At 64.7% G+C, this 25,113-nt stretch overlaps 6 protein-coding genes across 6 annotated transcripts; 3 read left to right on the top strand and 3 right to left on the bottom strand.

Moving 5' to 3' along the window:
- Positions 1–300: 300 nt before the first annotated feature.
- Positions 301–1,968, top strand: MICPUCDRAFT_1795 (uncharacterized protein; the record flags this gene model as incomplete). The annotated part of the gene is made up of 2 exons (XM_003057060.1): positions 301–760; positions 827–1,968. Coding segments are annotated over 2 exons (1,602 nt in total), but the record flags the coding sequence as incomplete, so codon positions are not given.
- Positions 1,969–2,083: 115 nt separating this feature from the next.
- Positions 2,084–5,827, bottom strand: MICPUCDRAFT_55903 (uncharacterized protein; the record flags this gene model as incomplete). The annotated part of the gene is made up of 1 exon (XM_003056607.1): positions 2,084–5,827. The coding sequence occupies one exon, from the start codon at positions 5,825–5,827 to the stop codon at positions 2,294–2,296; it is 3,534 nt and encodes a 1,177-aa protein (XP_003056653.1). The 3' UTR covers positions 2,084–2,293.
- A 710-nt stretch (positions 5,828–6,537) lies between these two features.
- Positions 6,538–7,629, bottom strand: MICPUCDRAFT_55902 (uncharacterized protein; the record flags this gene model as incomplete). The annotated part of the gene is made up of 1 exon (XM_003056606.1): positions 6,538–7,629. One exon carries the CDS (start codon positions 7,627–7,629, stop codon positions 6,538–6,540), a length of 1,092 nt encoding a protein of 363 aa, XP_003056652.1.
- A 1,168-nt stretch (positions 7,630–8,797) lies between these two features.
- MICPUCDRAFT_46573 (uncharacterized protein) lies at positions 8,798–9,813 on the top strand (the record flags this gene model as incomplete). The annotated part of the gene is made up of 1 exon (XM_003057059.1): positions 8,798–9,813. One exon carries the CDS (start codon positions 8,798–8,800, stop codon positions 9,728–9,730), a length of 933 nt encoding a protein of 310 aa, XP_003057105.1. The 3' UTR covers positions 9,731–9,813.
- Positions 9,814–10,089: 276 nt separating this feature from the next.
- Positions 10,090–10,740, bottom strand: MICPUCDRAFT_55900 (uncharacterized protein; the record flags this gene model as incomplete). The annotated part of the gene is made up of 1 exon (XM_003056605.1): positions 10,090–10,740. One exon carries the CDS (start codon positions 10,738–10,740, stop codon positions 10,090–10,092), a length of 651 nt encoding a protein of 216 aa, XP_003056651.1.
- A 1,234-nt stretch (positions 10,741–11,974) lies between these two features.
- DHC3 (flagellar inner arm heavy dynein chain) lies at positions 11,975–25,103 on the top strand (the record flags this gene model as incomplete). Its single annotated transcript, XM_003057058.1, has 1 exon — positions 11,975–25,103. One exon carries the CDS (start codon positions 11,975–11,977, stop codon positions 24,944–24,946), a length of 12,972 nt encoding a protein of 4,323 aa, XP_003057104.1. The 3' UTR covers positions 24,947–25,103.
- Between the last annotated feature and the right edge of the window lie 10 nt (positions 25,104–25,113).

Below are 25,113 nucleotides of genomic sequence, written 5' to 3'. Positions count from 1 at the left end.
GCTCGCGCGAAGCGGCGTCACAGCGCGAGGGGCGCGAGGGGCGAGACGGCGCGAGACGACGCGACGCGAGGCGAGGCGCACCGCGCGAACGCGCGCGTCATGGCGGACGCGCCCACGCCCGCGCCCGCGGCGGGCGGCGGCGGCGGCAACGCGCTGAGCAACGCCGTCGTCACCGTCGTTCGATCGTTCCTCCTCTTCTACGCGCTCTCCTCCTTCTTCGGACCGAAGCATCGCGGGGGGACGACGACGCGCGCGGGATCGCCCGACGCCGCCGCCGCCGCGATTCCGAGGACGCGCCCGATGTACGCCAAGGGCGAGCCGCTCGAGATGTGGGCGTACGTCACCGAAGACGCGACGTTCGCGCACGACCGCGACGACGACGACGCCCGTCGTCGTCTCGTCGCGCGCGAGGAACGACTGCCGCTGTGCGGCGATGCGCCGACCCTCCCGACCGACGCCGCGGACGACGGCGCGCGGGAATACAGGATCGCGCACGTGATCACGGAGGACGCGCTCGCGAGGAACGCGACGCCGTGGCTGCACGTCTTCTTCGCGCGGCCGGGATCGCCGATCGATCCATCCGACGCGAGGTACGACGCGCGAGACGTCTTCGGCGGAAGCATGCCGCTCGTCCGGTATTACCCGAAGAGATCGCGGCAGAGCGAGCGTAAGAACTTGCTGACGGGGACGATGGCGTCGTCGTCGTCGTCGTCGTCGTCGTCGTCGCGGGGCGGCGCCGGTTCGGATTCCGACGGCGACGGTTCAGACGCGCGCGGCGGCGGCGGCGGCGACGACGACGATTCGGACGATTCCGATTTCGATTCAGACGGCGGCGGCTGGACGCCGCACTTCAAGCCGAACGTCACGGTCTCCATCGTGGACGAGTTCGCCGCGTTCCCTCTCACGGGAATGGGCCTCCCGCAGCAGATGCGAGAGCACATGCGGTTCGAGTCCGGGAACGCGTCCTCCGCGGACCACCCGGGAGATTACTACCCCATCGTCTTCATGAACGAGTTTTGGCTGCTGCGGGACTACCTCGTGCCGATCAACGAGACCGTCCCGGCGGTCAACTTGACGCTGTCCATCGCGCCGCTGAGCCCGTGGAAGTGGCAGTTGATGCTGCAGATGGAGAAGAACTTCGAGGTGCAGCGCGCGATGGGCGCGGCCGGGGAGAAGGACAGCGACGAGCTGAAGAGGGTGCTGCTGGAGGGCAACCCAATTTTGCTCGCCATCACCGGATGCGTGTCGTTTCTGCACATGATCTTCGACGCGCTCGCGTTTAAGAACGACGTCACGTTTTGGCGCGCGAACAAGAGCATGGAGGGTCTCAGCGCGCGGACGATCGTCTTCAACGCGTGCTGTCAGTGCGTCGTGTTTCTGTACCTCTTGGACAACGACACGTCGTGGATGATCTTGCTCAGCAGCGGCGTCGGATTATTGATCGAGTTTTGGAAGATCACGAAGGCGATGGACGTGTCGTTCGACGCCAACGCGTTCCCGTACGTGACCGTGAAGGATAAGCACGGGTATCGCGCGTCCGACACCGCGAAGCACGACGAGGTCGCGATGCGGTACTTATCCTACGCGTTGTATCCGCTCGTCGGGTGTTACGCGGTGTACGCGGTGTTGTACAACGAGCACAAGGGCTGGTACTCGTTCGTGTTAAACGTCCTCGTCGGCGCGGTGTACCTCTTCGGATTCATAACGATGACGCCGCAGCTGTATATAAACTACAAGCTGAAGTCCGTGGCGCATCTTCCGTGGCGACAGATGACGTACAAGTTTTTGAACACGATCATCGACGACTTGTTCGCGTTCGTCATCAAGATGCCGTTGATGCATCGCCTCAGCGTTTTCAGAGACGACGTGATCTTCCTCGCGATGCTGTACCAGCGGTGGATATACAAGGTGGACAAGACGCGCGTGAACGAGTTCGGGTTCACGGGCGAGGACGGCGCGGCGGCGACGGGTCTGGCGGCGGGCGCGGGCGGCGAAGAAGAGAATTCGGGCGACGCCGACGTCGCCTCGGAGACGAAGAAGGATAAGTGAAACGCGCGCGCGCACCGTACGCACACGCGCGATGGCTTCATCGCGTCGGGTAGACGAGAAACCTCTATTAGATCGCTAAGTTTAGTAGTCCTCCCCGTTTCGTCCGTCGCCGCGAGACGACGCCGGTCGGTCGGTCGGTCGGTCGGTCGGTCGGTCGGTCGATCATCTTCTCGTCGCGTCGGGGCGTCACAAGTCCTTAAGGAACGGCGTTCACCACGCGAACGGGGTCGTATGGGGACCAGTCTCACACCTTGTACTTCCCGACGGTGAACCCTCCCGGGAGCGCCTGCCGATTGACCTCCGCCTCGATCGTCTCCTTCAGCTTTTGCTTCCCGTTCTGCACGCACCGCTCAGTGGGGCCCTCGATGAGCAAGTACAGCTTCCTCTCCCCCGGCGGGACCGGCTTCCCCGGGGCGTAGTACTGCCCTCTCGTCGTGATCGCCGCGCCCGTGAACTCGCAGATTTGCGACAGCGAATCTTTGTGCGTCACCTTCCACCGCGCCTGCTGCGGGAAGTCGTTGATCTCGAGCTCGGACTCGAAGTGCTTCTCCCCGGCGACGATCCCGCTCTTCGCGGCGCCGGCGCCCGCGGCGTGCTGCGCGTTGAGCGCCGCCGCGAACGCCGCGGCTCGCGCCGCGCCGGTCGTCGCGCCGGCGACGAGCGCGCCAGACGCCGCCTGCGCGAGCGTCAACGCTTGCGACGACGCCGCCGACGGCGCCGCGAGCGGCGGCGCGTGCGCGTCCGACGGCGCGACGCCGAGGCTGGAGGAGATCTTCCCCGCGGCCGCCTTCGCGGCCGCGGCGAGGATCGACGTCTTGTCGTCGGAGATGACCGGCGTCGCGGAGGAGGCGATCGCGGGCGCGCCCGCGCCCGCGGCGCCGACGGAAACCTGCGGCGGTTGCCGCGCCGCCGCCGCCGCGACGCTCTGCTCCAACGCCGCCGCGGCCGCACCGCCCCGCGTAGCAAAGATCGGCTCGCCGTCGTCGTCCCACAGCCCTCTCTCGTCGTCGCTGTCGTCGTCCTTCTCTCCAAAGTCTTCCACTTCCAATCCCGCGGCTCTCGCCGCCGCCTTCTTCGCCGCCTTCTCCGCGTCTTGCTCCTCGCGCGAAAACTTGAAGCCGCTCCCGCCGAACCCGCTGCTCCGGCCGCCGACGAGGCCCTCCTTCTTCTTCTTCGAGTACGCGTCCGCCATCGTCCGCAAGTCCGCGGGAACCGGCTGCTTCGCGTCCGTCATCGCCTTGACGAGATCCGGCGCGAATTTTTCCTCTTCCTCTGAGATGAACGTCACCGCCGTGCCCTTGTTCCCCGCTCTTCCCGTGCGTCCGACCCTGTGGACGTAATCCTCGAGGTGGTTCGGCGTGTCGTAGTTGATCACCAAGCGCAGATCCTTGACGTCCAGACCGCGCGCGGCGACGGACGTCGCGACGAGGATGTTGCACACGTCGGACTTGAAATCGGCGATCGTGCACTCTCGGTCCGTCTGCTCTTTCCCCCCGTGAAGCGACAGGCACGGATACCCGCTCCTCAGCAAGTCGCGGAATATCCTGTCGCACTTGTCCTGCGACGCGACGAATATGATGATCTTCCCGCGCTCGTACCACTCCCCGAGGAGCTCCAGCGCGCGTAAGAACCGATCCTCCTCCGGACGCATCTCGACGAGCTGCTCGATGTCCGAGTTCACGACGCTTCTCCCTCCGACTTGAATCTCGATCGGGTTGGTCAGCGCCGCCCTCGCGAGCGCCTCCATCGCGTGCGGGAACGTCGCGCTGAACATCACCGTCTGCCGGTCCGGGCGCAGGTTGTTCATGATGCGCGTGATCTGCGGCTCGAATCCCATGTCGAACATGCGATCGGCTTCATCGAGGACGAAATACGTGACACGTCGCAGATTGGTTATCCGCCCCGCGCCGGTGGTGAGGATGTCGATCATTCGCCCTGGCGTGCACGCGACGATCTCGCACCCGCGCTTGAGCTCGCCGATCTGCGCGGCGACGCCGCTGCCGCCGTAGACGCTGACGGCGACCATGCCGGCGCACCGGCCAAACTTTCTGCAATCTTTCCCGATTTGCGTCACCAGCTCGCGCGTCGGGCCCATGATCATCCCGACCGGGCCGTCCCCTTGCGCGATCTCCCTCTGGTCTTTGATGTGACGCAACATCGGCAGGATGTACCCCAGCGTCTTCCCGCTCCCCGTCTTCGCGACCGCGATGCAGTCCCGCCCGGACATGATGACGGGAAGACACTGGCACTGAATCGGCATCGGCTTTTCGAAACCGCTTCGTCGGATGAGCTCCATGACGCGGTTGCTCAAACCCGCCTGCGCCCACGTCTTTATCGGCTTCGGGACGTCCTTCCCGCGGCACTTGATCCCCTCTAACTCCGCTCGGAGCTCCTTCGTCTGTTCTTTCGTGAGCTTCGCGATCTCGTACGACTCGATGTAAAAGTTTTTCCGAAACGGCGCGTAGTCAATCGACGCGTGATCCGCGAGGCCGAGCTTGTCCGCTTTGGACAGCTTGCTCTTCTGCTTCCGCGCCCAAGCTTCGTCGTCGTCGTCGGAGGACGCTTTCACGTCCGCGTCGGAATCAGAATCGCCAGAGGAGGAAGACGAAGCGTCGCTGTCCGCGTCGAAGAACCGTCGCGCGACGACGCCGGCGCTTTTCCCCCCCCCGCGGCCGCTCTTCGCCCCGGGCGCCTTCTTCGCCAGCTTCGACACCGCAGCGGAAGACCCGACCGGACGTTTGATCGTGAGCCCCTTCAAGAACCCCGACGAGTTCTTCACGAGGAGCCCGCCCACGATCGGCGTCGGCCTGGGAATCGGCGTCGGTCTCGGCGGCTCCGCGAGCGCGGCGGCGGCGAGCGCCGTCGCCTTCTTTTCATTCGCCGCCATGAAGGCGTCCAGCGGATCGACATCCTCGTCCTCCTCCTTCCTCACCACGGACGGGAACTTCGCGTCGTCATCGTCGTCGTCGTCGTCCGCGGCGGCGTCGGTGGCTTTTTCGGTGGCGTTGCCGTCGGCGCCCTTGACCGCCTTCGCCGCAGCCTTCGCGGCCGCGGCAGCGACGGCGATGAAATCCGCCGCCGTCGTCGCCGCCTCGACGATCTTTTCCTTTTCCTCTCTTCGCTTCGCCGCCGCGGCGTCCTTCTCCGCGCGCCGCTTCTCCGCAGCCTCCCTCTCCGTGTCCATCACGCTATCGTTCGCGGCCATGAACGCCTCGAGCGGGTCGACGTCGTCGTCGTCGTCGTCGTCGTCCTTCGGCGCGGCGCCGCCGGCGTCGTCGTCGGACGCGATCCCGCCGAGCTCGTCGTCCGGGTCCATCGTCGTCCGCCGCGCGCGCGGCCTCTCCTCGGCGTCGGCGTCTGGGGCGGGGGAGTCCGACGCCGCCGTGGACGCAGCCTTCTCCGCGTCTTCTTTCTCCTTCTGCCGCTTCGCTTTGAACTCCGCGAGGCGTTTCTTTCGCGACTCCATCTCCGCCGCGTCCTTCTTCTTCTCCTTCGCCTCCGCCGCCGCCTTCGCGGCGGCTCTCTCGTCGTCGTCGTCGTCCTTCTTCCTTCGCTTCGAGCCGCGGTCTGCGTCGTCGTCTTTATCTTTATCTTTATCGTCGCCGCGCCCGCGCTTGGACGCGTCGCCGGCTTGCTTCGCTTTCAATCGCTCGCGAACCTTCTCGCGCAGCGATCGCTCCTTTTCGTCTTTATCGTCGTCGTCGCCCTTCGACGACGCCGCGGCCGCGGTCTTCTTCGCGGGCGACTTCTTCGGGCTCTTCGCGACGGCCCTCCCCATGACGACGCGCGGCGGTGTCCACGCCCGCGCGGCGGCTGGCGACGATGAGAGGAAAGCGAAAGCGGCGGGGTTGAGTCGACGGACGCGAGGGTTCGCGCGTCGCCGTCCGATCACCTATCACCGCAGCAGATCGCGCGAGCGACGCGAGATCCGACGGGCGGGCGGTGTCGAAACGCGGGGAGGGGACCAACCGGTGACGTCGCCGCGCGATGCTTAATCTGATGTGATGTGCCGCCGCCCTAGTGTCCGCGCGCGTTTCCGCTCACTCCGCCGCGCGGTGCCTGTGATCGTTCGTGGTGTGCGGGTGAGCGCCGGACGCGCCTGGCACGCTTCGCGCCGTTGCAGTAGTTGCTGATGGGGCGACCAGACGGACGAACGAATTGAACCGACCGAACGGCGGCGCGTTCGCGCGAGGGTTCGGGCGCGAGGGAAGCGAGACGCGATGATCACCTAATCGACTTCGAGCGCATGCGTCGGTCGTCGCGCGATCACGCCTCCGCGTCGTGTCAACCGCGCCGCGTGTGAGGCAGCGGGCGTCGCGATGTGGCGACTACGCCGACGACTGCAAAATTTAGGGCGAGCGACGAACGAAGCGAGTGGAACTGCGCGGTCGCCTCGGCGGTGCGGTGTTCGTTCGAGTTCGTTCGCTCTGCGTGTTTCAACTCTCGTTCAGCGTTCTATCCTCGCTCGCGCGTCGACGTCGTCGTCGCTCACTTCAGCTTGTTCCCCGAACCCTGGAACGCCTTAAACCCGCCGCTCTTCTCGTCCTCCTTCTTCGCCTCCTCCGCCTTCGCCTCGCCGCCGCCGCCGCCGCCGCCGCCGCCGCCGCCGCCGCCGCCGCCGCCGCGCGCGCCCCCGAAGACGAGCTTCCCCGCTTTCCTTCGCGGCAACCCGCTCGCGCCTCCCTCGCTCTTCGCCTTCGCGCCGCCTTCCTTCCCCTCATTCACCGGCTTCGGCCCGCGGATGAACTGCTCGAACTCTTTCGATAGTTTCAGCGACGTCGTCGGGAGCTCCACCTCCACGGGTTTCAAGTCGTCGCGCGCGGACTTGCCGTCGAGTCGGCGGCCGCCGCCGGCGAACGCGAGAAATTTCGGCGCGTCGTCCGCCGCCTCCGCGGGCGCGATCTCGCCGCCCTTCTCGGCACCCCCATCGGCACCCTCAGCGCCTCCTCCTCCCGCCGCCGCCGCCGCCGCCGCCGCCGCCGCCGCCCGCGCCTCCGCGGGCTTCTCGAACGCCGGCTCGACGTAATCCAGCGGCGGCGCGAAGTCCACCTCGCAATCCGTGTCCACGATGGATATCGCCGGCGCCGGCTTGGCGTCCACGATGTCGATGAAGTACCGCTTGTTGTTGTACGAGATGAGTATGGAGTCGCCGCTCGTGAGGCACGTGTACGAGCGCAGCGTCGTCTCGAGCACCGCCTTCGGGTTGGAGATGTCCATGAAGTCCTTGGTGTGCGGCCGCAGCTTCACGTACGATCCCTTCGGGAGCTTCGCGCTCTGAAACTTGACGACGTCGCCCTCGGCGAGGAGCAGATTCTGCATCATCCAGTACGGCAGGTAGACGACGCCCTCGTCCGCGACGAACTCTAAGACGCCGCAGTGCGTCTTCTTCTTCTGCTTCACGTTCGTGATCTCGAAGAGCATCGGGAACTCGTCGATCCCCGCGCGCGTGAGTCGATCGAGCGCGGATGGAGGGAGGATGACCTTGTCGCCGTTCTCGAGCTGCGGTCGGTCGATGAATGACACGGGGTAGACGCGGTACTGCGCGACGAACGCGCCGCCGCCCCCGAAGCGGCCGAACATCGGAACAGCGCGGAGGAGGAGCAGGAGGAGGAGGGGTGGGTGGGGTCGACCGCGGAGAGAAGACCGTCGCGCGCGCGCCCCTTTGGAAGAAGCCGTCGACGAGATCTGATGAGTCCTTTCATTTCAGAAGTCAAACTCTAACAGAAGTCCTTCGTCTTCTTCCGAGATTCGCCTCGCCCTGCTCGCGCGTCGTCGTCACAACGCCATGGCGTCGTACACGGGCGCGCCGCCGGTGAAGTTCACGACCGCGGCCGCGGCCGCGAAGCTCCACGGCGTCGTCAACGCGAAGCTCGAGAAAGTCTTGGGCGCGCAGTCGGACGCGTCGCTCGCGGAGTACGTCGTCGTCCTCGTGCAGCACGGGAAACACTTCGAGCGCGCGGCGGAGGATCTGCACGATTTCCTCGGCGACGACGCCCCGGGGTTCGCGCGATGGCTCTGGACGCACCTGTGGAAGGAGAGGAGCGCGTACGCGGAGTTGAACGGCGGCGGCGCCGAGGGCGCCGGCGAAGGCGATAGAGGCGGCGACGGCGCCGCGATGGAGACGGACTCGGAGAAGAAGAAGAAGAACGAAGACGACGTTTTCGACGACGCGATCCGACGCGGCCGACGCCCGCGCGCATCCTCGCGCTCGTCCAGCCGCTCGCGCAGCAGCAGCGCGTCCGAGTCGCGGTCGCGGTCGCGGTCGCGGTCGCGGTCGCGGTCGCGGTCGCGGTCGCGCCGACGTCGGTCGCAGTCGCGCGGCGAGCGCGACCGCCGCCGCCGCGGCGGCGGCGGCGGCGGCGGCGCGAGGCGATGGTCCTCGCGCGACCGACGCGACGGCAGACGCGGCGACGACCGAGATTCGTTTAAACCGCCGGCGGCGTCTCGACGCGCGCCTCGCGTCGTCGTCGTCCGCCGCAAAAGCCGCGGCGGACTCGGGCACGACGACCGCGACCAGAGGGGCCCGCGGTGGAGCGACGCGAGGGGGCCCGGCGATCCGCGCGAGCACGGCGGGCATTATCGCGGAGACGAGACGGAAGACGGAGACGGAGGAGGGTTTCGAGCGGAGGCGCTCCCCCTCGCGGAGGGCGGCGACGACGACGCGCTCGTGCCGGACTACGGCACGGACGACGAGGAGGAGATCGAGCGCAGGGCGCGGTCGAAAGCCGCCGCGGCGGGCGGCGCCGCGATGTTCGCGAGGGCGTTCAAGGAGGGCGGGCGAGAGGCCAGACGCGGCGGTTTCCGCGGCGGCGAGAAGATGGACGCCGACGCCGACGCCGACGAGGAAGAGGACGATCGTCGTCGGACGCGACGCGAGCCGACGCGCACGCGCGCGGCGGTCGATATTCTCCGCTCCGCGACGACCGAGGCGGCGGCGGCGGCGAAGAACGCGCCCGCGCCGCCGCACGCGGACGCGCGGTTCGACTACGAGCCCGAGTATAAACGATGCGGCGACGACGGCGACGACGCGGCGGCGGCGGCGGCGGCGGGGACGTCGTCGAACGCGACGACGAACGCCAAGAAGCGCCAGCGCCATCACCACGACGATCGAACGGACGCGGAGCGGGAGCTCGCGGAGATCAAGAAACGCATGAAGATCGTGTCGAACCAGATGAAGCAGATGACGCGAAAACAGACCGTATACAAGGCGGTCATCGACCACGTCAACGCGACGCCGGCGCAGTGCGGCGTTCGCGTGAGCGGGCTGCCGCGCGGGACGACGGTGAAGGCGGCGGAGAAAGTCTTCTCCAGGTGCGGCGCGGTCAGGCGCTCGCGCGTGGAGGGCGCCGCGATCGGCGGCGGCGCGAGCGACGTCGTGACGACCGACGGCGGGGCGGTGATCATCGAGTTCGCGTCCGCGACGTCCGTGGAGCGCGCGATGAAGTTGGCGACCGAGGGTGGAAATGGAAAGGGGGCGTTCGAGGCGTTCGGCGGAAAGACGCCGACGCTCACGAGGGGCGTCGGCATCGTCGACGACGCCGCGTCCAACTCCGCGGCGCTGATGCGCGCGGACGCGAGGCCGTTCGCCGCGCCGAAGACGCCGGGGGGGAGGAAGGCGAAGGTGTGGGTCCGCGACGCCGCGGCGACGGCGGCGGACGCGCCGGAGGCCATGATCGCGTGATGACGAGCGACGCGGCGACGGCGGTCGCGGCGGCGCGGTGATTCATCCTCCAACGATTAATACCAGATTAATACAAGCGCGAAGGGATATTACTAACAAGTCGCGCGATCGATACGTGATGTCCTAAAGCAGCTTCAACGACCCCCCACCCTAAAGCGTCAACACCTTCTTCGCGTACGATCGAATGCTCCGCCGCTTCTTCACCGCGTCGAGCGTCCGGCTGGGTGGGTGAAGCGATCGGTCAGTCGAACGTCTTACCGGTCAAACGTTGAAAGGGAAGCGCGGGTGAAGAGCGACGACGGCAAAAGTCCTTAAGGAACGGCGTGCACCACGCGAACGGGGTCGTATGGGAAGCAGTCTCACCCGTCCGGCTCGATCCCGTCGTCCGCCATTCGATCCACGAGCGCCTCCGCCCGCTCGAGCTCGTTATCGTCCGCGCACCTCGCGAGCAGCAGGTTATACGTCAGCGCCGTCGGGTTCACGCCGTGCTCGGGCATGCGGTTCAGCAGCCCGGTGATCCGCGCCCACGCCGGGGGGTCCGCGCGGAGGTGCCCGCGGATGAGCTCGGTGAAGACGACCTCGTCGGGCTTCACGACGCCCTTGTCGAAAACCTCCTCGAACACCTTCAACGCGAGGTCCATCTTCCCCGCGGCGACGCACGCGCCCAGGCACGCCGTGGACGCGAGGAGGTCCGGCTGGATGCCCGCGTGGCCGAGGCCGACGAGGAGATCGACCGCGTTCGCCGCGGCTTTGCGCTTGCGGCAGTCCATGAGCTTTTTCGTGACCTCCGCGAGCGTCTGCTGAGCGTCTTCGGAACGCGCGCCTTCGCTTTTCGTCGCCGCGTCGCCGTCCGCGGCGGCGGCGGTGCGGGACGTCGTGGCGAGCCCGCGCGAGGTGGAGATGGCGACGGGGGGGGACGTTCGGCGCCCGAGGGAGACGCCGGCGCCGCGGCGCCTCGTCGCCGCGGTGACGAGGCGCGCGGCGATGGCGCGGCACGCGAACGACGACATCGTGCGTCGCTTAGTCTCTTCTCTGCTCGTTCGCCGCCGCCGCCGACTTTTGTGACCGCCGCTGCGCCGAGGATCGAGGCGAAGACGCGGGGGGTCGCGAGCGACGTCAGCGGCGGGACGACGAGGCGGCGGCGGCGGCGGCGACGACGACGACGCCGGCGTTCTCCGCGCGCGCGCGAGTGATGTGGGTCGCGATGAAGTAGAGCGCGCGAGGGGAAAGCCCCGCGCGCTCGTCGCGGCGTACCCTACGTTGAATCTGCGCCGAGCTATGAAGGGAGCGCGCATTCGCGCGGTTCCCTAGGGACCCGGCCTAGCGCTCCCCAGATACGTCGGCGCGCGAGCGACGCGAGGGGGGAGGGGAGAGAGGCGGACGCGCGCGGGCGGAGGGAGGGGACGACGGGAGGGGTCGCACCTTGAGCGAGTCGAGCGCGCGCGAGAGTGCGCGGGCGCCGCGCGTTCAATCGTCGTCGACACTTTTCGCCGCGTGCGTGTTTTCCTCGAAACGAAACGCGTAACGTCGACCTCACCGTTTGTGCATACAAATGTATCCGTGTACTCCGCCCTTTCGTATGCGAACCAGTCAGAACGCGTGGTCTCTGGCCAAGCTCATCACTGCAGCGACGACGCCCAAAATGAGCATCAACGGCAAGACGGTCGCCGCGCCAGGGCACACTCCAGCGCGTTGAGGCCCCCCGCGAGCCTCGACGGTCGCGCGGAGATTAGGATCGAGACCGGGCGGGACGAGCGACGTCGCGCGCGCGGGGTGGACGCCGAACGCCAAGACGCTCGCGCGCGGTCGGCTCGGCGCTTCCACTTGACCGCGGCGACCCCAGTCGCGCCAGGCGGACGTCTTCTTCGCGTTTTCGACGACGCGCGACCGCGGGGCGCGCGCGTCCGCGTCGAGCGCGCGCGGTCGAGACCTCCCGGTTCGCTGAGGTCGCGCGCGCTGAGCCGAGATGATCGGCCAGAGCCTCCAGCAGAAGCGCGATGCGGCGAAGCGCCGACGGTGCGCGCCCCATCCCGCGCGATCCGATCGATCCTCCGCGCGTCGCGCATTCCTCCCTCCCTCGCCTCGCAGTCCGCGATCGTCCATCGCTCGTCCATCGCTCGTCCTTCCTCGTCCTCCGCGCGCCCCTCGCGCGCGATCGTATCGTCCCTCCTCCGTCCTCCTCTCACCCGCCGCGCCGCGCCGTCCTCCCACCGCAGCGGCGTCGAGGGCGTGGTCGCGAACGACATGGCGGTGTACAAGGTGAAGCTCCCCGCGGAGTTCCGAACCGGCACGGTGCGGCCGACGACCCCGACGGAGGCCTCGACGCGACGCGCGCGGCTCGCCGCCGCGGTCGAGGCGCGCCGCTCGTCGGTCTCGCCGTCCGACTCGAGCGAGGAGAACTACCCGGGGCTCGTGAACGGGTCGATCGAGCGCCTGCATGTCCCGACGACGCGACGCACAGCTGGCGGCGGCGAACGCGCGACCGGCGGCGGCGAACGCATAGCCGGCGGCGACCGCGACGACGACGAGCGGCCGACCGCGGACGCCGGGTTCGACGCGTCGATGGGGCGCGTCGGCCGCTTCCCGCCGCGACTCCCCGGCGACTGGACCGAGGCGCCGCACACGGCGACGATGCCCTCGCGCGCCGTCGCCGGCGGCGACGCGTCGGAAGATCCGATCCTCGGCGGCGCGTTTCGATGGGTGCCAAGCGACGACGGCGCGGAGGAGGGCCACCGCGTGCGGCCGACGACGGCGGAGCTGCCGCTGAACGTGGACACCGCGGCGCCGCTCGAGTGGTTCGACGACCCCGAGTTCGAGACGTCGAAGGCGATGACGGACTGGCTGGAGAAGGCGGATAAAGAGCGCGACGCGCCCGGGAGCGCGGCGAAGTCGCGGTATTACTCGCAGCACGGGCAGTTCAGTTGGGAGCCGTGCTACGCCGTCGCGTACGACGAGGCGGACGAGACGTTTCTCATCGAGTGGAAGAAAACTCCGGGGTCGCGCAAGAAGGTGAAGCGATTGAACGTACTATTCGACGCGGAGTCGCGCCCGCGGTTCCGCACGAGGCTGGCGGCGGCGATGACGATGCGCGAGCGGCACGAAGCGCGGAGTCGGTATCACGCCTTCGTCGAGAAGCAGTCGTTTACGAACGACGACCGCGCGATATTAAACGAGGAGTTTAAACGCCGCGTGATGCGCGGCAGCGACTGGGACCTCGCGTGCGCGCTCCCGCACGTCGTGGACGAGGAGATCGAGGCTGCGCGAGAGGACTACCGCCGCGCGGTGAAGCGATCCGTCGTGGACCTAGATCTTCGAGTCGCGAACAAGGCGAAGCGGATGCGCGAGCGAGACGGCGTCGAGCAGATCAAGTTCGCGCCGCCGACGCCGGCGCGCGCGTGCGCGGAATACGACGGCGAGCGGCCGTTCTACGACGTGCAGGACGACGTCATCGCGTCTTTACCCGTCGCGGACAAGATGTACCTCGCGACGGCGCAAAAGTTTTACCGAGACATCGACGCGAGAGAGCTCACGCTAATCGACGCGGACGACGCCCCGGGCTCGGCGCTGAGTAAACTCCGCGCGCCGATGACGCTGAAGACGTACGAGGAGTACCAACGGAACCACCTCGAGGCGTGCGAGGACGCGCTCAAGTCGAGCATGGTGGCGAAGACGGTGGGCGCGCTGCAAGATTTGGAGCACGAGGCGCTCATGCTCCACGAGTCCATTCCGAAGAAGGACCGCGACGCGAGGGCGGCGAGCGCGGCGGCGCGCGAGCGAACGATGCCGCGGTTCGTCCGCCAAATATCGCTGACGATCAAGGACCAGATTCGCACGGTGGTGCTCAACAGCGTGACCGGGTTCCGCGACTTTTGGTCGCGGTTCGAAGGCGGCGACGCCGCCGTCGCCGCCGTCGTCAACTACCACCTCCCGTTTCTGAGGGTGGACCTCGTCGTCCGCGACGGCGCGCCCGCGTTCGATCCGCCGCTGCAGACGGTCCATGACGTCGTCCTCGCGCTGTTCGACGACGCGCTCGCCGCCGTCAGAGGCATCGCCGACGTCAGAGACGAGCTCGCGAAGGACAGCGGGGAGCTGGACGACGACGCGGCGCCGCCGGAGCCGGTGGCGACGCCCGCGGACGACGAGCCGACGATCAAAGAGGCTCGAGAGATTATTCGAGACGTCGTCGCGGAGAATTTCAAAGGACCGAGGGAGCTCGCGAAGACGTACGAGCAGTTCGAGGAGCTCATGGAGAAGCCGGAGCCGGAGCCGGAGCCGGAGCCGGAAGCTGTCGAGGAGGGCGAGGCGGGCGCGGAGGCGGCGGCGGAGGCGCCGCCGCCCGCGGAGGGCGCCGGAGCCGAAGCCGAAGCCGGCGCGGAGAAGCCCGCCGAGGGCGACACCGCGCCCGCGGCGGACGCCGTGCCCGCGGCCGAAGGCGAAGCCGCCGCCGCGCCGCCGCCGCCGCAGCCCGTCGTCGAGGAGGAAGAGGACGACGAGGGCGACGACGACTACGCCGCCGCCGCCGCGGCGAAGGAGAAGAAAAAGCTCACGCTCCCCGAGATCGACGCGGAGGTGAAGCGCCTCGCCGCGCTCGCGGTGACCGTGGACCGACACACGGAGACGTTCGTGCCGTTCCGCATGATCGGCGCGGACTGCAAGCCGATCAAGACGTCGCTCATCGACACCGCGCTCGGTCGCCGAACGGCGCTCTTGACCGAGCTGAACGACGAGTTCGACGCGATCAACCGCGAAATCGTGGACAAGTTTACGAAATTCGCGAAAGGTTTAGAAGTCGACTGCGATACCGCGGAGGACCTCGACGCGCTCATGAAGTTTTGCATCAACGCGCACAAGGAGATGGCGAAGATCAGAGAAGAGACGATCGTCTGCGGGGAGATGAACGACGTGTTCGAAACGAACGGTCACGTGCTGTCGAACGACAGCGTCGAGACGTACTGGTCCGCGGTGATGTGGCCAGCGGTGATGCTCAAGCTTCTCGCCGGGACGGACGAAAAGGTAGAGGAGTGGAAGAAGACGTTCAAGAAGCAGCTGAAGAACGATCAGCGGAAGCTCTCCGACGACACGGACGAGATCGGGATCGAGGTGGACAAGTTCGTGAGCACGGGCGACTTCAATGACGTCGAGGACAGCGTGATCAAATCGCAGGACATCGACGACGTCTTGAAACGACTCGGCGCGGAGGCGGCGCTGTACGCGTCGCGGGAAGAACTCTTCGAGCTTCCGAAGACGGACTATCCACAGCTCGTCATGGTCACGAAAGCGTTCGAGCCGTACAAGACGATGTGGGCGCTGTGCGGCGACTTCACGAACACGGTCCCGCAGTGGATGACGGGGCCGTTCACGTCGCTCGACCCGGAGAAGATGTCGAACAAGATCGACAATTGGTACAGAGCGCTCTTGAAAATCATCAAAAACTTGAAGGGCCCGCCGCTTACCGTGGGCGAGACGCTCAAGGGGGAGATCGAGGAGTTCCGCGAGCGCATGCCGCTCATCGCGGCGATGCGCAACCCCGGTCTCCGCGACCGTCACTGGGCGACGATCAGCGAGAAGGTTGGCTTCGCGGTGAAGGCGGATAAGGACTTTAGCATCGCGCGCGCGTTGCAGTTGGATCTCCCCGCGCACCTCGAGGTCATCGAAGGCGTCTCCGAGAACGCGAGCAAGGAGTACTCGCTCGAGAGGACGCTGGATAAGATGCAAGGCGACTGGACCGGTATCGTGTTCGAGACCGCGCCGTGGAGAGAGACGGGCAGCACGATCCTCAAGGGCTTGGACGAGACGCAAATGCTTCTCGACGACCAAATCGTGAAGACGCAGTCGATGCGCTCGTCGCCGTACATCGGTCCTTTCGAAGACCGCGTGAAGCTGTGGGAGGCGAAGATCAACACGATACAAGAGGTCATGGACGCGTGGTTGAAGTGTCAGAACGGATGGCTGTACCTCGAGCCCATCTTCGGGTCGGACGACATCATGTCGCAGATGCCGACCGAGGGGCGAAAGTTCAAAACCGTGGACACGACGTGGCGGAAGACGATGCTCAAGCTCGAAGTCACCGCGGAGGTTATCATCGTCGGCAGCGACGAGGAGCTCCTCGCGACGCTGAACAAATCCAACGGGCTGCTCGACGAGGTGAACAAGGGGTTGTCGGAGTACCTGGAAACGAAACGCCTCGCGTTTCCGCGTTTTTATTTCCTCTCCAACGACGAGCTCCTCGAGATTCTCTCGGAGACGAAGGACCCGCTGCGCGTGCAGCCGTTTTTGAAGAAAGTCTTCGAAGCGATCAACCTCCTGGAGTTTCAGAAAAACCTCGAAGTCACCGCGATGTTATCCGAAGAAGGCGAACGCGTCAAGTTCAAAAACAGCTTCAACCCGAAAAAAGCGGGCGGGAACGTCGAGAAGTGGCTCATCGAGTGCGAAGCCGCGCAACGCGAAACCGTCGCGGACGTGTGCGTGAAATCCTCCGAGGCGTACGCGACGTCGAAGCGCACGGACTGGATGGTGAAGTGGCCCGGCCAGGTCGTGTTGTGCATCGGGTCGCTGTACTGGACCGCGCAGACGGAGGAGGCGATCACGAAGGGCGAGATGCCCGCGCACGCGAAGATGTGCAGCGATCAGCTCATGGACATCGTCGAGAAGGTCAGAGGGAACCTGACCAAGTTGCAGCGCAAGACGCTCTCGGCGCTCGTGGTGTTGGAAGTCCACGCTCGAGACGTCGTGGCCGATCTCGCGGCGAAGAACGTCCCCACCCCGGACGATTTTGAGTGGGCGTCGCAGTTACGGTACACCTGGGACACGATCGACGGCGAGAAGGCGGTCATGGTGCGAATGATCAACGCGGCTATTCCCTACGGGAACGAATATTTAGGCAACTCGTCGCGGCTGGTGATCACGCCTCTGACGGATCGGTGCTACCGAACCCTCATGGGCGCGGTGCACCTCGACGTCGGCGGTGCGCCCGAGGGCCCCGCGGGCACGGGAAAGACGGAGACCACGAAAGATCTCGCGAAAGCGATCGCGATGCAGTGCGTCGTGTTCAATTGCTCGGACGGGTTGGACTACCTGGCGATGGCGAAATTTTTCAAAGGCCTCGCCGCGTCGGGCGCGTGGGCGTGCTTCGACGAGTTCAACCGGATCGACCTCGAGGTTTTATCCGTCATCGCGCAGCAGATCTTAACCATCACGCGCGCGAAAGCGCAGCGACAGCTCGTGTTCGAGTTCGAAGGCACGATGCTGCCGCTTCGGCGGACGTGTAACGTCTTCATCACGATGAACCCCGGGTACGCCGGCCGCTCCGAGCTGCCGGATAACCTCAAGGCGTTGTTTCGCACCGTCGCGATGATGGTCCCCGACTACGCAATGATCGCGGAGATCATGCTGTACTCGTGCGGGTACTTGGACGCGCGCGCGCTCGCGATCAAGCTCGTCGCCACGTATAAACTGTGCTCCGAGCAGCTCTCGAGTCAGTCGCATTACGATTACGGCATGCGCGCGGTGATTTCCGTGCTCAGAGCCGCGGGCGCGGTGAAGTTGAAATACCCGGACCAAGACGAGAGCATCCTGATGTTGATCTCGTTGAAGGACGTCAACCTCCCGAAGTTTCTCGCGCCGGACATTCCGCTGTTTAACAACATCCTGAGCGATTTGTTCCCTGGCGTGGAGCTCCCGGAGCCGGACTACGACCACATGCGCGCGTCGCTTCTTTCTGAGTGCGAAAAGGCGAACCTGCAGCCGACGCCGGTGTTCATGGAGAAGACGTTCCAGCTGTACGAGATGATTCTCGTGCGCCACGGTCTGATGCTCGTGGGATACTCCTACGGCGCGAAGACGTCCATGTACAGGATGCTCGCGGGCGCGCTGAAGGATCTGAACGGGAAGGGTTTACTCGAAGAGAACAAGGTGAAAATCGTCGTCATCAACCCGAAGAGCATCTACATGGGGCAGCTCTACGGACAGTTCGATCCCGTCTCGCACGAGTGGCAGGACGGCATCCTCGCGACGAAGTACCGCCAGTGCGCGGTGGACACGTCGCCGGACCGCAAGTGGGTCATGTTCGACGGACCGGTAGACGCGATCTGGATCGAGAACATGAACACGGTGTTGGACGACAACAAGAAGCTGTGTCTCATGTCTGGCGAGATCATCGCGATGAGCAACTCGATGAACATGATCTTCGAGGTGCAAGATTTAGCCGTCGCGTCCCCGGCGACGGTGTCGCGGTGCGGGATGGTGTACGTCGAGCCGTCGATGATGGGCTGGGAACCTCTCAAGGAGTCGTGGATGAACACCCTCCCCGCGAGCCTCGAGACGCACAAGCCGCGGATCGAGGAATTATTCGCCTGGCTCGTCGAGCCGTGCATGCGGTTCGTTCGAAAGAACTGCAAAGAGCTGATTCCGACGTCGGACATCAACCTCCCGTTCGCGCTGATGAACATCTTCGAGAGCATGATCGACGAGTTCAAAGCCGAGCCTTGCGAGGTCGAGGAGAAGCATCAGATCAACTTTATCGACTGCTCGTTCTTGTTCGCGACGATATGGTCCATAGGCGGCACGACGGAGACGGCTGGGCGGATCAAGTTTGACCACTTTTTCCGCGCGCTCGTCGAAAACCGCGTGGACAAGTCCGAGGAGCGCAAGGACTTTGACCTCGGCCCAGGGCTGACGATCACGCCTCCCGCGAAGAAGCTCGGGAAACCGCTCCCCGCGGCGAAAGCCGGGACGGTGTACAACTTCTTCTTCAACAAAGAACTCATGGGCTGGCGCCCGTGGCTGGAGACGACGAAGGCGGAGCCGTTGAACCCGGAGTTGGACTTTCAAAACATCGTCGTGACCACCGTGGACACGGTGCGGTATCGCTACCTGTTCGACTTACTCACGACGCACGGCAAGCACGTCCTCTTCGGCGGCCCCACGGGTACGGGGAAGACGGTGTACATCAAGCAGGCTCTGAATTCGCAGGACCGGAGCAAGTGGACGAGCATCAGCAGCACGTTTAGCGCGCAGACGAACGCGAACCAAATCCAGGACATCATCGACGGGAAGCTCGACAAGCGACGCAAAGGCATCTTCGGCCCGCCGTTCGGGACGAAAGCGGTCATCTTCATCGACGACCTGAACATGCCGCAGCTCGAGGAGTACGGCGCGCAGCCGCCGATAGAACTCTTGCGGCAGTTCATGGATCACGGCGGGTGGTACGACCGAAGCGAGCTCGTCATGCGCAAGCTCGTGGACATTCAGTTCGCCGCGGCGATGGGTCCGCCCGGCGGCGGGCGGAACCCGGTCACCCCGCGTCTGCTTCGCCACTTCAACACGATATCCGTGTGCGATTTCGACGACGCGTCGCTCACGCGCGTGTACTCCGCGATCGTGGAGTGGTGGGGAGACCGCGCGCAGCTCTCGTCCGAGGTCATGGGGAAGGCGTCGACGCTCGTCAAGGCGACGTTGGAGATTTACAACACGATCAAGAGAGAGCTTCTGCCGACGCCGGCCAAGTCGCACTACACGTACAACATGCGCGACATATCCAAGGTGTGGCAGGGCGTGTCCATGGTGGGCGCGCCGCCGAAGGACGTCCCGGAGCTCGTCCGGTTGTGGGCGCACGAGAATTTGCGCGTGTTTCACGACAGGCTCGTGAACGACGAGGACCGGCTGTGGTTTTTCGATTTCATTCGCAAGATGGTCGACAAGCACAGCGGGTTGAAGTTCGACAAGGTGTTCGCGCACCTCGACGCGGACGATAACGGCATTATCGACATCGTCGAACTCCGCAAGCTCATGTTCGCGGACTTCGTCGAGGGCGACCAAGCCTACGCGGAGGTGCTCGACGTTCCCAATCTCCTCTCCGTCGTCGAGGAGCAGTTGGTGGATTACAACCAACAGTCCAAGACGCGAATGGACTTGGTCCTCTTTCTCTACGCCGCCGAGCACATCTGCCGGATCTCTCGCGTCATTCGTCAAGACCTCGGGAACGCGCTCCTCGTCGGCGTCGGCGGGTCCGGAAGGCAATCGCTGACGAGGATCGCGGCGTACATGTCCGAGTACGCGGTGTACAGCATCGCCATCTCGAAGTCGTACGGCGTGTTCGAGTGGCACGAAGACCTGAAGAGCGTGCTCAGGAAAGCGGGCGGGGAGGGGAAACCCACGGTGTTTTTGTTCAACGACACGCAGATCAAGCTCGAAAGTTTCCTGGAGGACATCAACAACATTTTGAACACCGGCGAGGTGCCCAACTTGTTCGCGAAGGACGAGACCGCGCAGGTGTGCGACATGGTCGCGGTCAGGGCGAAGAAGGCGGGCGCGCCCGACGGCACGATGGCGGAGCTTTTCCAATATTTCGTGCAGCAGTGCCGCGCGAACTTGCACATGGTGCTGTGCATGTCCCCCGTCGGCGACGCGTTCCGCGAGCGCCTTCGGAAGTTCCCGTCGCTCGTCAACTGCTGCACGATCGACTGGTTCAGCGAGTGGCCGTCCGACGCGCTGCAGTCGGTCGCGTCGCAGTTTCTCAAAGACGTCGAGATGGAAAAAGAAGAGACGCGCGACGCGTGCATCGAGATTTGTCAGATGATGCACCAGTCCGTGCGCACGCTCGCGGAAAAATTCCTCTCCGATCAAGGCCGCTTCTACTACGTCACCCCGACGTCGTACCTCGAGCTCATCGGGACGTACAAGACGTTACTCGCGGAGAAACGCTCGTCCGTGAGCGCGTTGCGGAACCGTTACGAGAGCGGTCTCGCGCAAATTTTCGACGCGGAGGACCAGGTCGGCGTCATGAAAGAAGAGCTCATCGCGCTCGGCCCCGTGCTCGAACGCACGCAGGTCGAGACCGACGAGATCCTCGTCATCGTCGCCGAGGAGACGGTCGAGGCGAATAAGGTTCGAGAAGTCGTCGCGAAGGACGAGGCGTTCGCCGCGGAGAGAGCCGCGGAGGCCAAGGCGATCAAAGACGAGTGCGAGGAGGAGCTCTCCGTCGCGATTCCGATGCTCGAAGCCGCGCTCGAGGCGCTGAACACGCTGACCAAGGCGGACGTGACCGAGGTCAAGGCGATGAAGAACCCGCCGTCGGGGGTGAAGCTCGTCATGGAGGCGGTGTGCATCCTGAAAGGCATCAAACCGGACATGGTCAAGGACCCGAAGGGCGGCTTGAAGAAAGTCCCGGATTACTGGGGTCCGTCGCAGAAACTGCTCGGCGACACGAGCTTCCTGCCGTCTCTGCACGAGTACGACAAGGACAACATGGACCCGAAAATCATCAAGGCGATCAAGCCGTTCATCGCGATGCCGGAGTTCGAGCCCGAGGTGATCCTGAAGGCGTCCAAAGCCGCGTACGGTTTATGTTGTTGGGCCCGCGCGATGGAGGCGTACGACCGCGTCGCGAAAGTCGTCGCCCCCAAGAAGGCCAGACTCGCGGAAGCGGAGGCGGAGTACAACGTGCTCATGGACGGTCTCAACGAGAAGCGCGCGAAGCTTCAAGAGGTGGAGGACAAGCTTCAGGCGCTGAACGATAAGCTCGAGGCGATGCAGGCGAAAAAGGTGCAGCTCGAGAACGACGTCGTGATGTGCGAAAAGAAGCTCGAGCGCGCGGAGAAGCTCATCGGCGGGTTGGGCGGGGAGAAGGAGCGATGGAAAGAAGTCGCCGCGGAACTCGCGGTGGATTACGCCAACCTCACCGGGGACGTGCTCATATGCGCGGGGTACATCGCCTATCTCGGCGCGTTTACGCTCCCGTACCGCGAAGAAGTTTTGCAATCGTGGAAGGAGGCGCTTGAGGAGAAGGAGGTGCCGTGCGCGAGCGCGTTCAAGCTCGCGACCGTGCTCGGCGAGCCGGTGAAGATCCGCGACTGGACGATCGACGGCTTACCGAACGACTCGTTCAGCGTGGACAACGCGATCGTCATGAGCAAGTCGCGGCGGTGGCCGCTCATCATCGACCCGCAGGGGCAGGCGAACAAGTGGATTCGAAACATGGAGAAGAAGAACTCGCTCGCGGTGGTCAAGCTGACCGACGGCGATTTCATACGAAAGCTCGAATCTTCGATCCAATTCGGGTTCCCCGTGCTGCTCGAGAACGTCGGCGAAGAGCTCGACCCGACGCTCGAGCCGCTCCTCTTGAAGAGCGTCTTCAAGCAGGGGGGCAGCATGTGCATCAAGCTCGGAGACAACACCGTGGAGTACCACGAAAACTTTCGGTTCTACATCACGTCCAAGCTCCGCAACCCGCACTACCTCCCCGAGACTTCGGTCAAGGTCACGCTGCTGAACATGATGATCACGATCGACGGTTTGACCGATCAACTCCTCGGGATCGCGGTCGCGAAAGAGCGTCCCGACCTCGAAGAGGAGAAGGTGAAGCTCGTGCTTCAGGGCGCGGAGAACGCGCGGCAACTGAAAGAGGTCGAAGACAAGATCATCGAAGTCTTGGGCTCGAGCGAGGGCAGCATCCTCGAGTCCGAGACCGCGATCAACGTCATCTCGAGCGCGAAGGAGCTCTCGAACGAGATCAACCGGAAGCAGGAGATCGCCGCGAAGACGGAGGAGAAGATCGACGCCACGCGCCTGGGATACCGCCCCGTAGCGATTCACGTCGCGCACCTCTTCTTCAACGTCGGAGAGCTGTGTAACATCGAGCCGATGTACCAGTACTCGCTCGCGTGGTACGTCAACCTGTTCACGCACGCGATCGAGCACGCGGAGAAGTCGTCCGAGTTGACCGAACGTCTCGATAACCTCATCGACTTTTTCACGTACTCGCTGTACAAGAACATCTGCCGGTCGTTGTTCGAGAAGGACAAGCTGCTGTTTTCGTTCACGCTCGCGGCGACGATTTTCGGGTACAAAGGGACGCTGGACCCGACCGAGTACCGGTTCTTGTTGACCGGCGGTTTGGGGAACAAGGCTGGGTCGGAGAACATCCCGTGCGAGTGGTTGAGCGAGAAGCTCTGGCTCGAGATGATGCGCCTGAGCGACCTGCCGAAGTTTAGCGGCGCGCCGCCGCCGCTCCCGCGGGAGGAGACCCCGGGGACGCCCGAAGACGTCGCCGTCGCGGACGGCGACGCCCCGGCCGACGCGCCCGCGGCGGAACCGGATCCCGAACCCGAGCCGGAGCCTGATGACGCGCGCGAGAAGAAGCCGTCGTTCTGCGAGATGTTCCAGGCTGACCCCGCGGCGTGGAAGCACGTCTACGACAGCGCGACGCCCGAGACGGAGGACATCCCGGAGCCGTGGCGATCCGACCTCGACGCGTTTCAGAAGCTCCTCGTCCTGCGCACGATTCGCCCGGACAAGCTCACGCGCGCGATTCAGCTCTACGTCGACGCGAGCATGGGCCGGAAGTTCATCGAGCCGCCGCCGTTCGATCTGGATCAGTGCTACGCCGACTCGACGTGTTTCACGCCGTTGGTGTTCGTGCTCTCCCCGGGGTCCGACCCCATGGACGCGCTTCTAAAGTACGGAGATTCGAAAGGCATCCACCTCGAGTCGCTGTCGCTCGGGCAAGGGCAAGGCGCGAAAGCGGAGAAGCTCATCAAGGACGCGTCCGCGAAGGGCTCGTGGGTCGTCCTGCAGAACTGTCACCTCGCGGTGTCGTGGATGACGACGCTCGATCGGATTTGCGAGGAGTTCGTCACCAACGACGAGCCGCCGCACGAAGCGTTTCGAATCTGGCTGACGTCGTATCCGTCCCCGCACTTCCCCGTCGCGGTGCTTCAGAACGGCATCAAGATGACGAACGAGCCTCCGAAGGGGATGCGCGCGAACATGATGCAGTCGTTCACGTCCGACCCGGTGTCGGACCCGGCGTTTTTCGACGGATGCTCGCGGCCGAAAGAGTGGAAGAAGCTCCTCGTCGGCCTCGCGTTTTTCCACGCGTTCATTCAAGAGCGGAAAAACTTTGGCCCGCTCGGATGGAACATCCCGTACGGCTTCAACGACCCGGACCTGAAAATCTCGCTGCGGCAGCTCCGGATGTTCTTGAACGAGGCGTCCCCGGACCAGCCGCTCGACGTGCCGTTGAAGGCGCTCGTGTACCTCGTCGGCGAGTGCAACTACGGCGGTCGAGTCACGGACGGCCACGACCGTCGGACGTTGATGACGATCCTCACGGACGAAGACGGCGGCCCGTTCCACGTCAACGTCATGGACGACGCGTACGCGTTCTCCCCGAGCAAGAATTTCTTCGCGCCGCCGGAGGGGGACTACGAGTCGTACTTGGAGTATTTCAAATCGTTGCCGATCGCGGTGGAACCGGAGGTTTTCGGACTTCACGCCAACGCGGACATCACGAAGGACCAGGGCGAGACGGACTTGATCTTGGATTCCATCTTGAGCACGCAAGGGAACGCGAGCTCGGGCGGCGGGAAGAGCAAAGACGAGGTCTTGGCGGAGGTGGCGGCGCAAATCCGAGACAGCATCCCGCCCGTGTTCGACCTCGAGGTTGCGAATTACAAGTACCCGGTGGACTACTACGAGAGCATGAACTCGGTGCTCTGCCAAGAGCTCGTTCGGTTTAACCGCTTGCTCTCGGTGATTCACAAGTCCATCGGCGACTTTTCTCTCGCGCTGAAGGGTCTGATCGTGATGACCGGCGACCTCGACGCGCTCGGACACGCGATGTACGACGGGAAGATTCCGACGATGTGGGCGAAGAAGAGTTACCCGTCGCTGAAACCTCTCGCGGCGTACGTCACGGAGTTGCTGAAACGAATCGCGATGTTGCAGAAGTGGATCGACGAAGGGTCGCCGCCGATGTTTTGGATCACCGGGTTCTTCTTCACGCACGCGTTCTTGACGGGCGTGCTTCAAAACTACGCGCGGAAATACAAGCTGCCGATCGACACCGTCGTCTTTGACTTTCAGGCGATGAAGTCCACGGACGACTTCACGAAGAAACCCGCGGACGGCGCGTACTGCGACGGGATGTTCCTCGAGGGATGCAAGTGGAGCGAGACGAAGATGGCGCTCGTGGAGTCCGACCCGAAGGTTCTGTTCACGGAGATGCCCGTGTTTTGGTTCAAGCCGACGACGAACGACAAGCGCGCGGATTTCCCGCACTACCTCTGCCCCATCTACCGAACGGCGGAGCGCAGAGGCGTGCTCGCCACCACGGGGCACTCGTCGAACTTCGTCATCAACCTCACGGTGCCGTCGGATAAGCCGCAGAATCACTGGATCAAACGCGGCGTCGCCGGGCTGCTGTCTCTGTCGTATTAAACGACGACGCGACGCGAAGGAAGAGTGACGATCGACCGACCCGACATCGCGGATGGAAGGAAGGAAGGAAAGAACCGCGCGACGCGCGCGCGCGCGACGCACACGATATCATATCATAGCACTTAGCGCTTTGTGTATTCATACGACTACTAGTAATAATTACCTTA

This window comes from Micromonas pusilla (assembly GCF_000151265.4).
Source record: "Micromonas pusilla CCMP1545 genomic scaffold MICPUCscaffold_3, whole genome shotgun sequence".
Taxonomy (NCBI): Eukaryota; Viridiplantae; Chlorophyta; class Mamiellophyceae; order Mamiellales; family Mamiellaceae; genus Micromonas; species Micromonas pusilla.
The sequence above is the reverse complement of the archived record's forward strand: the minus strand, read 5'-3'. Positions and strand labels throughout refer to the sequence as shown.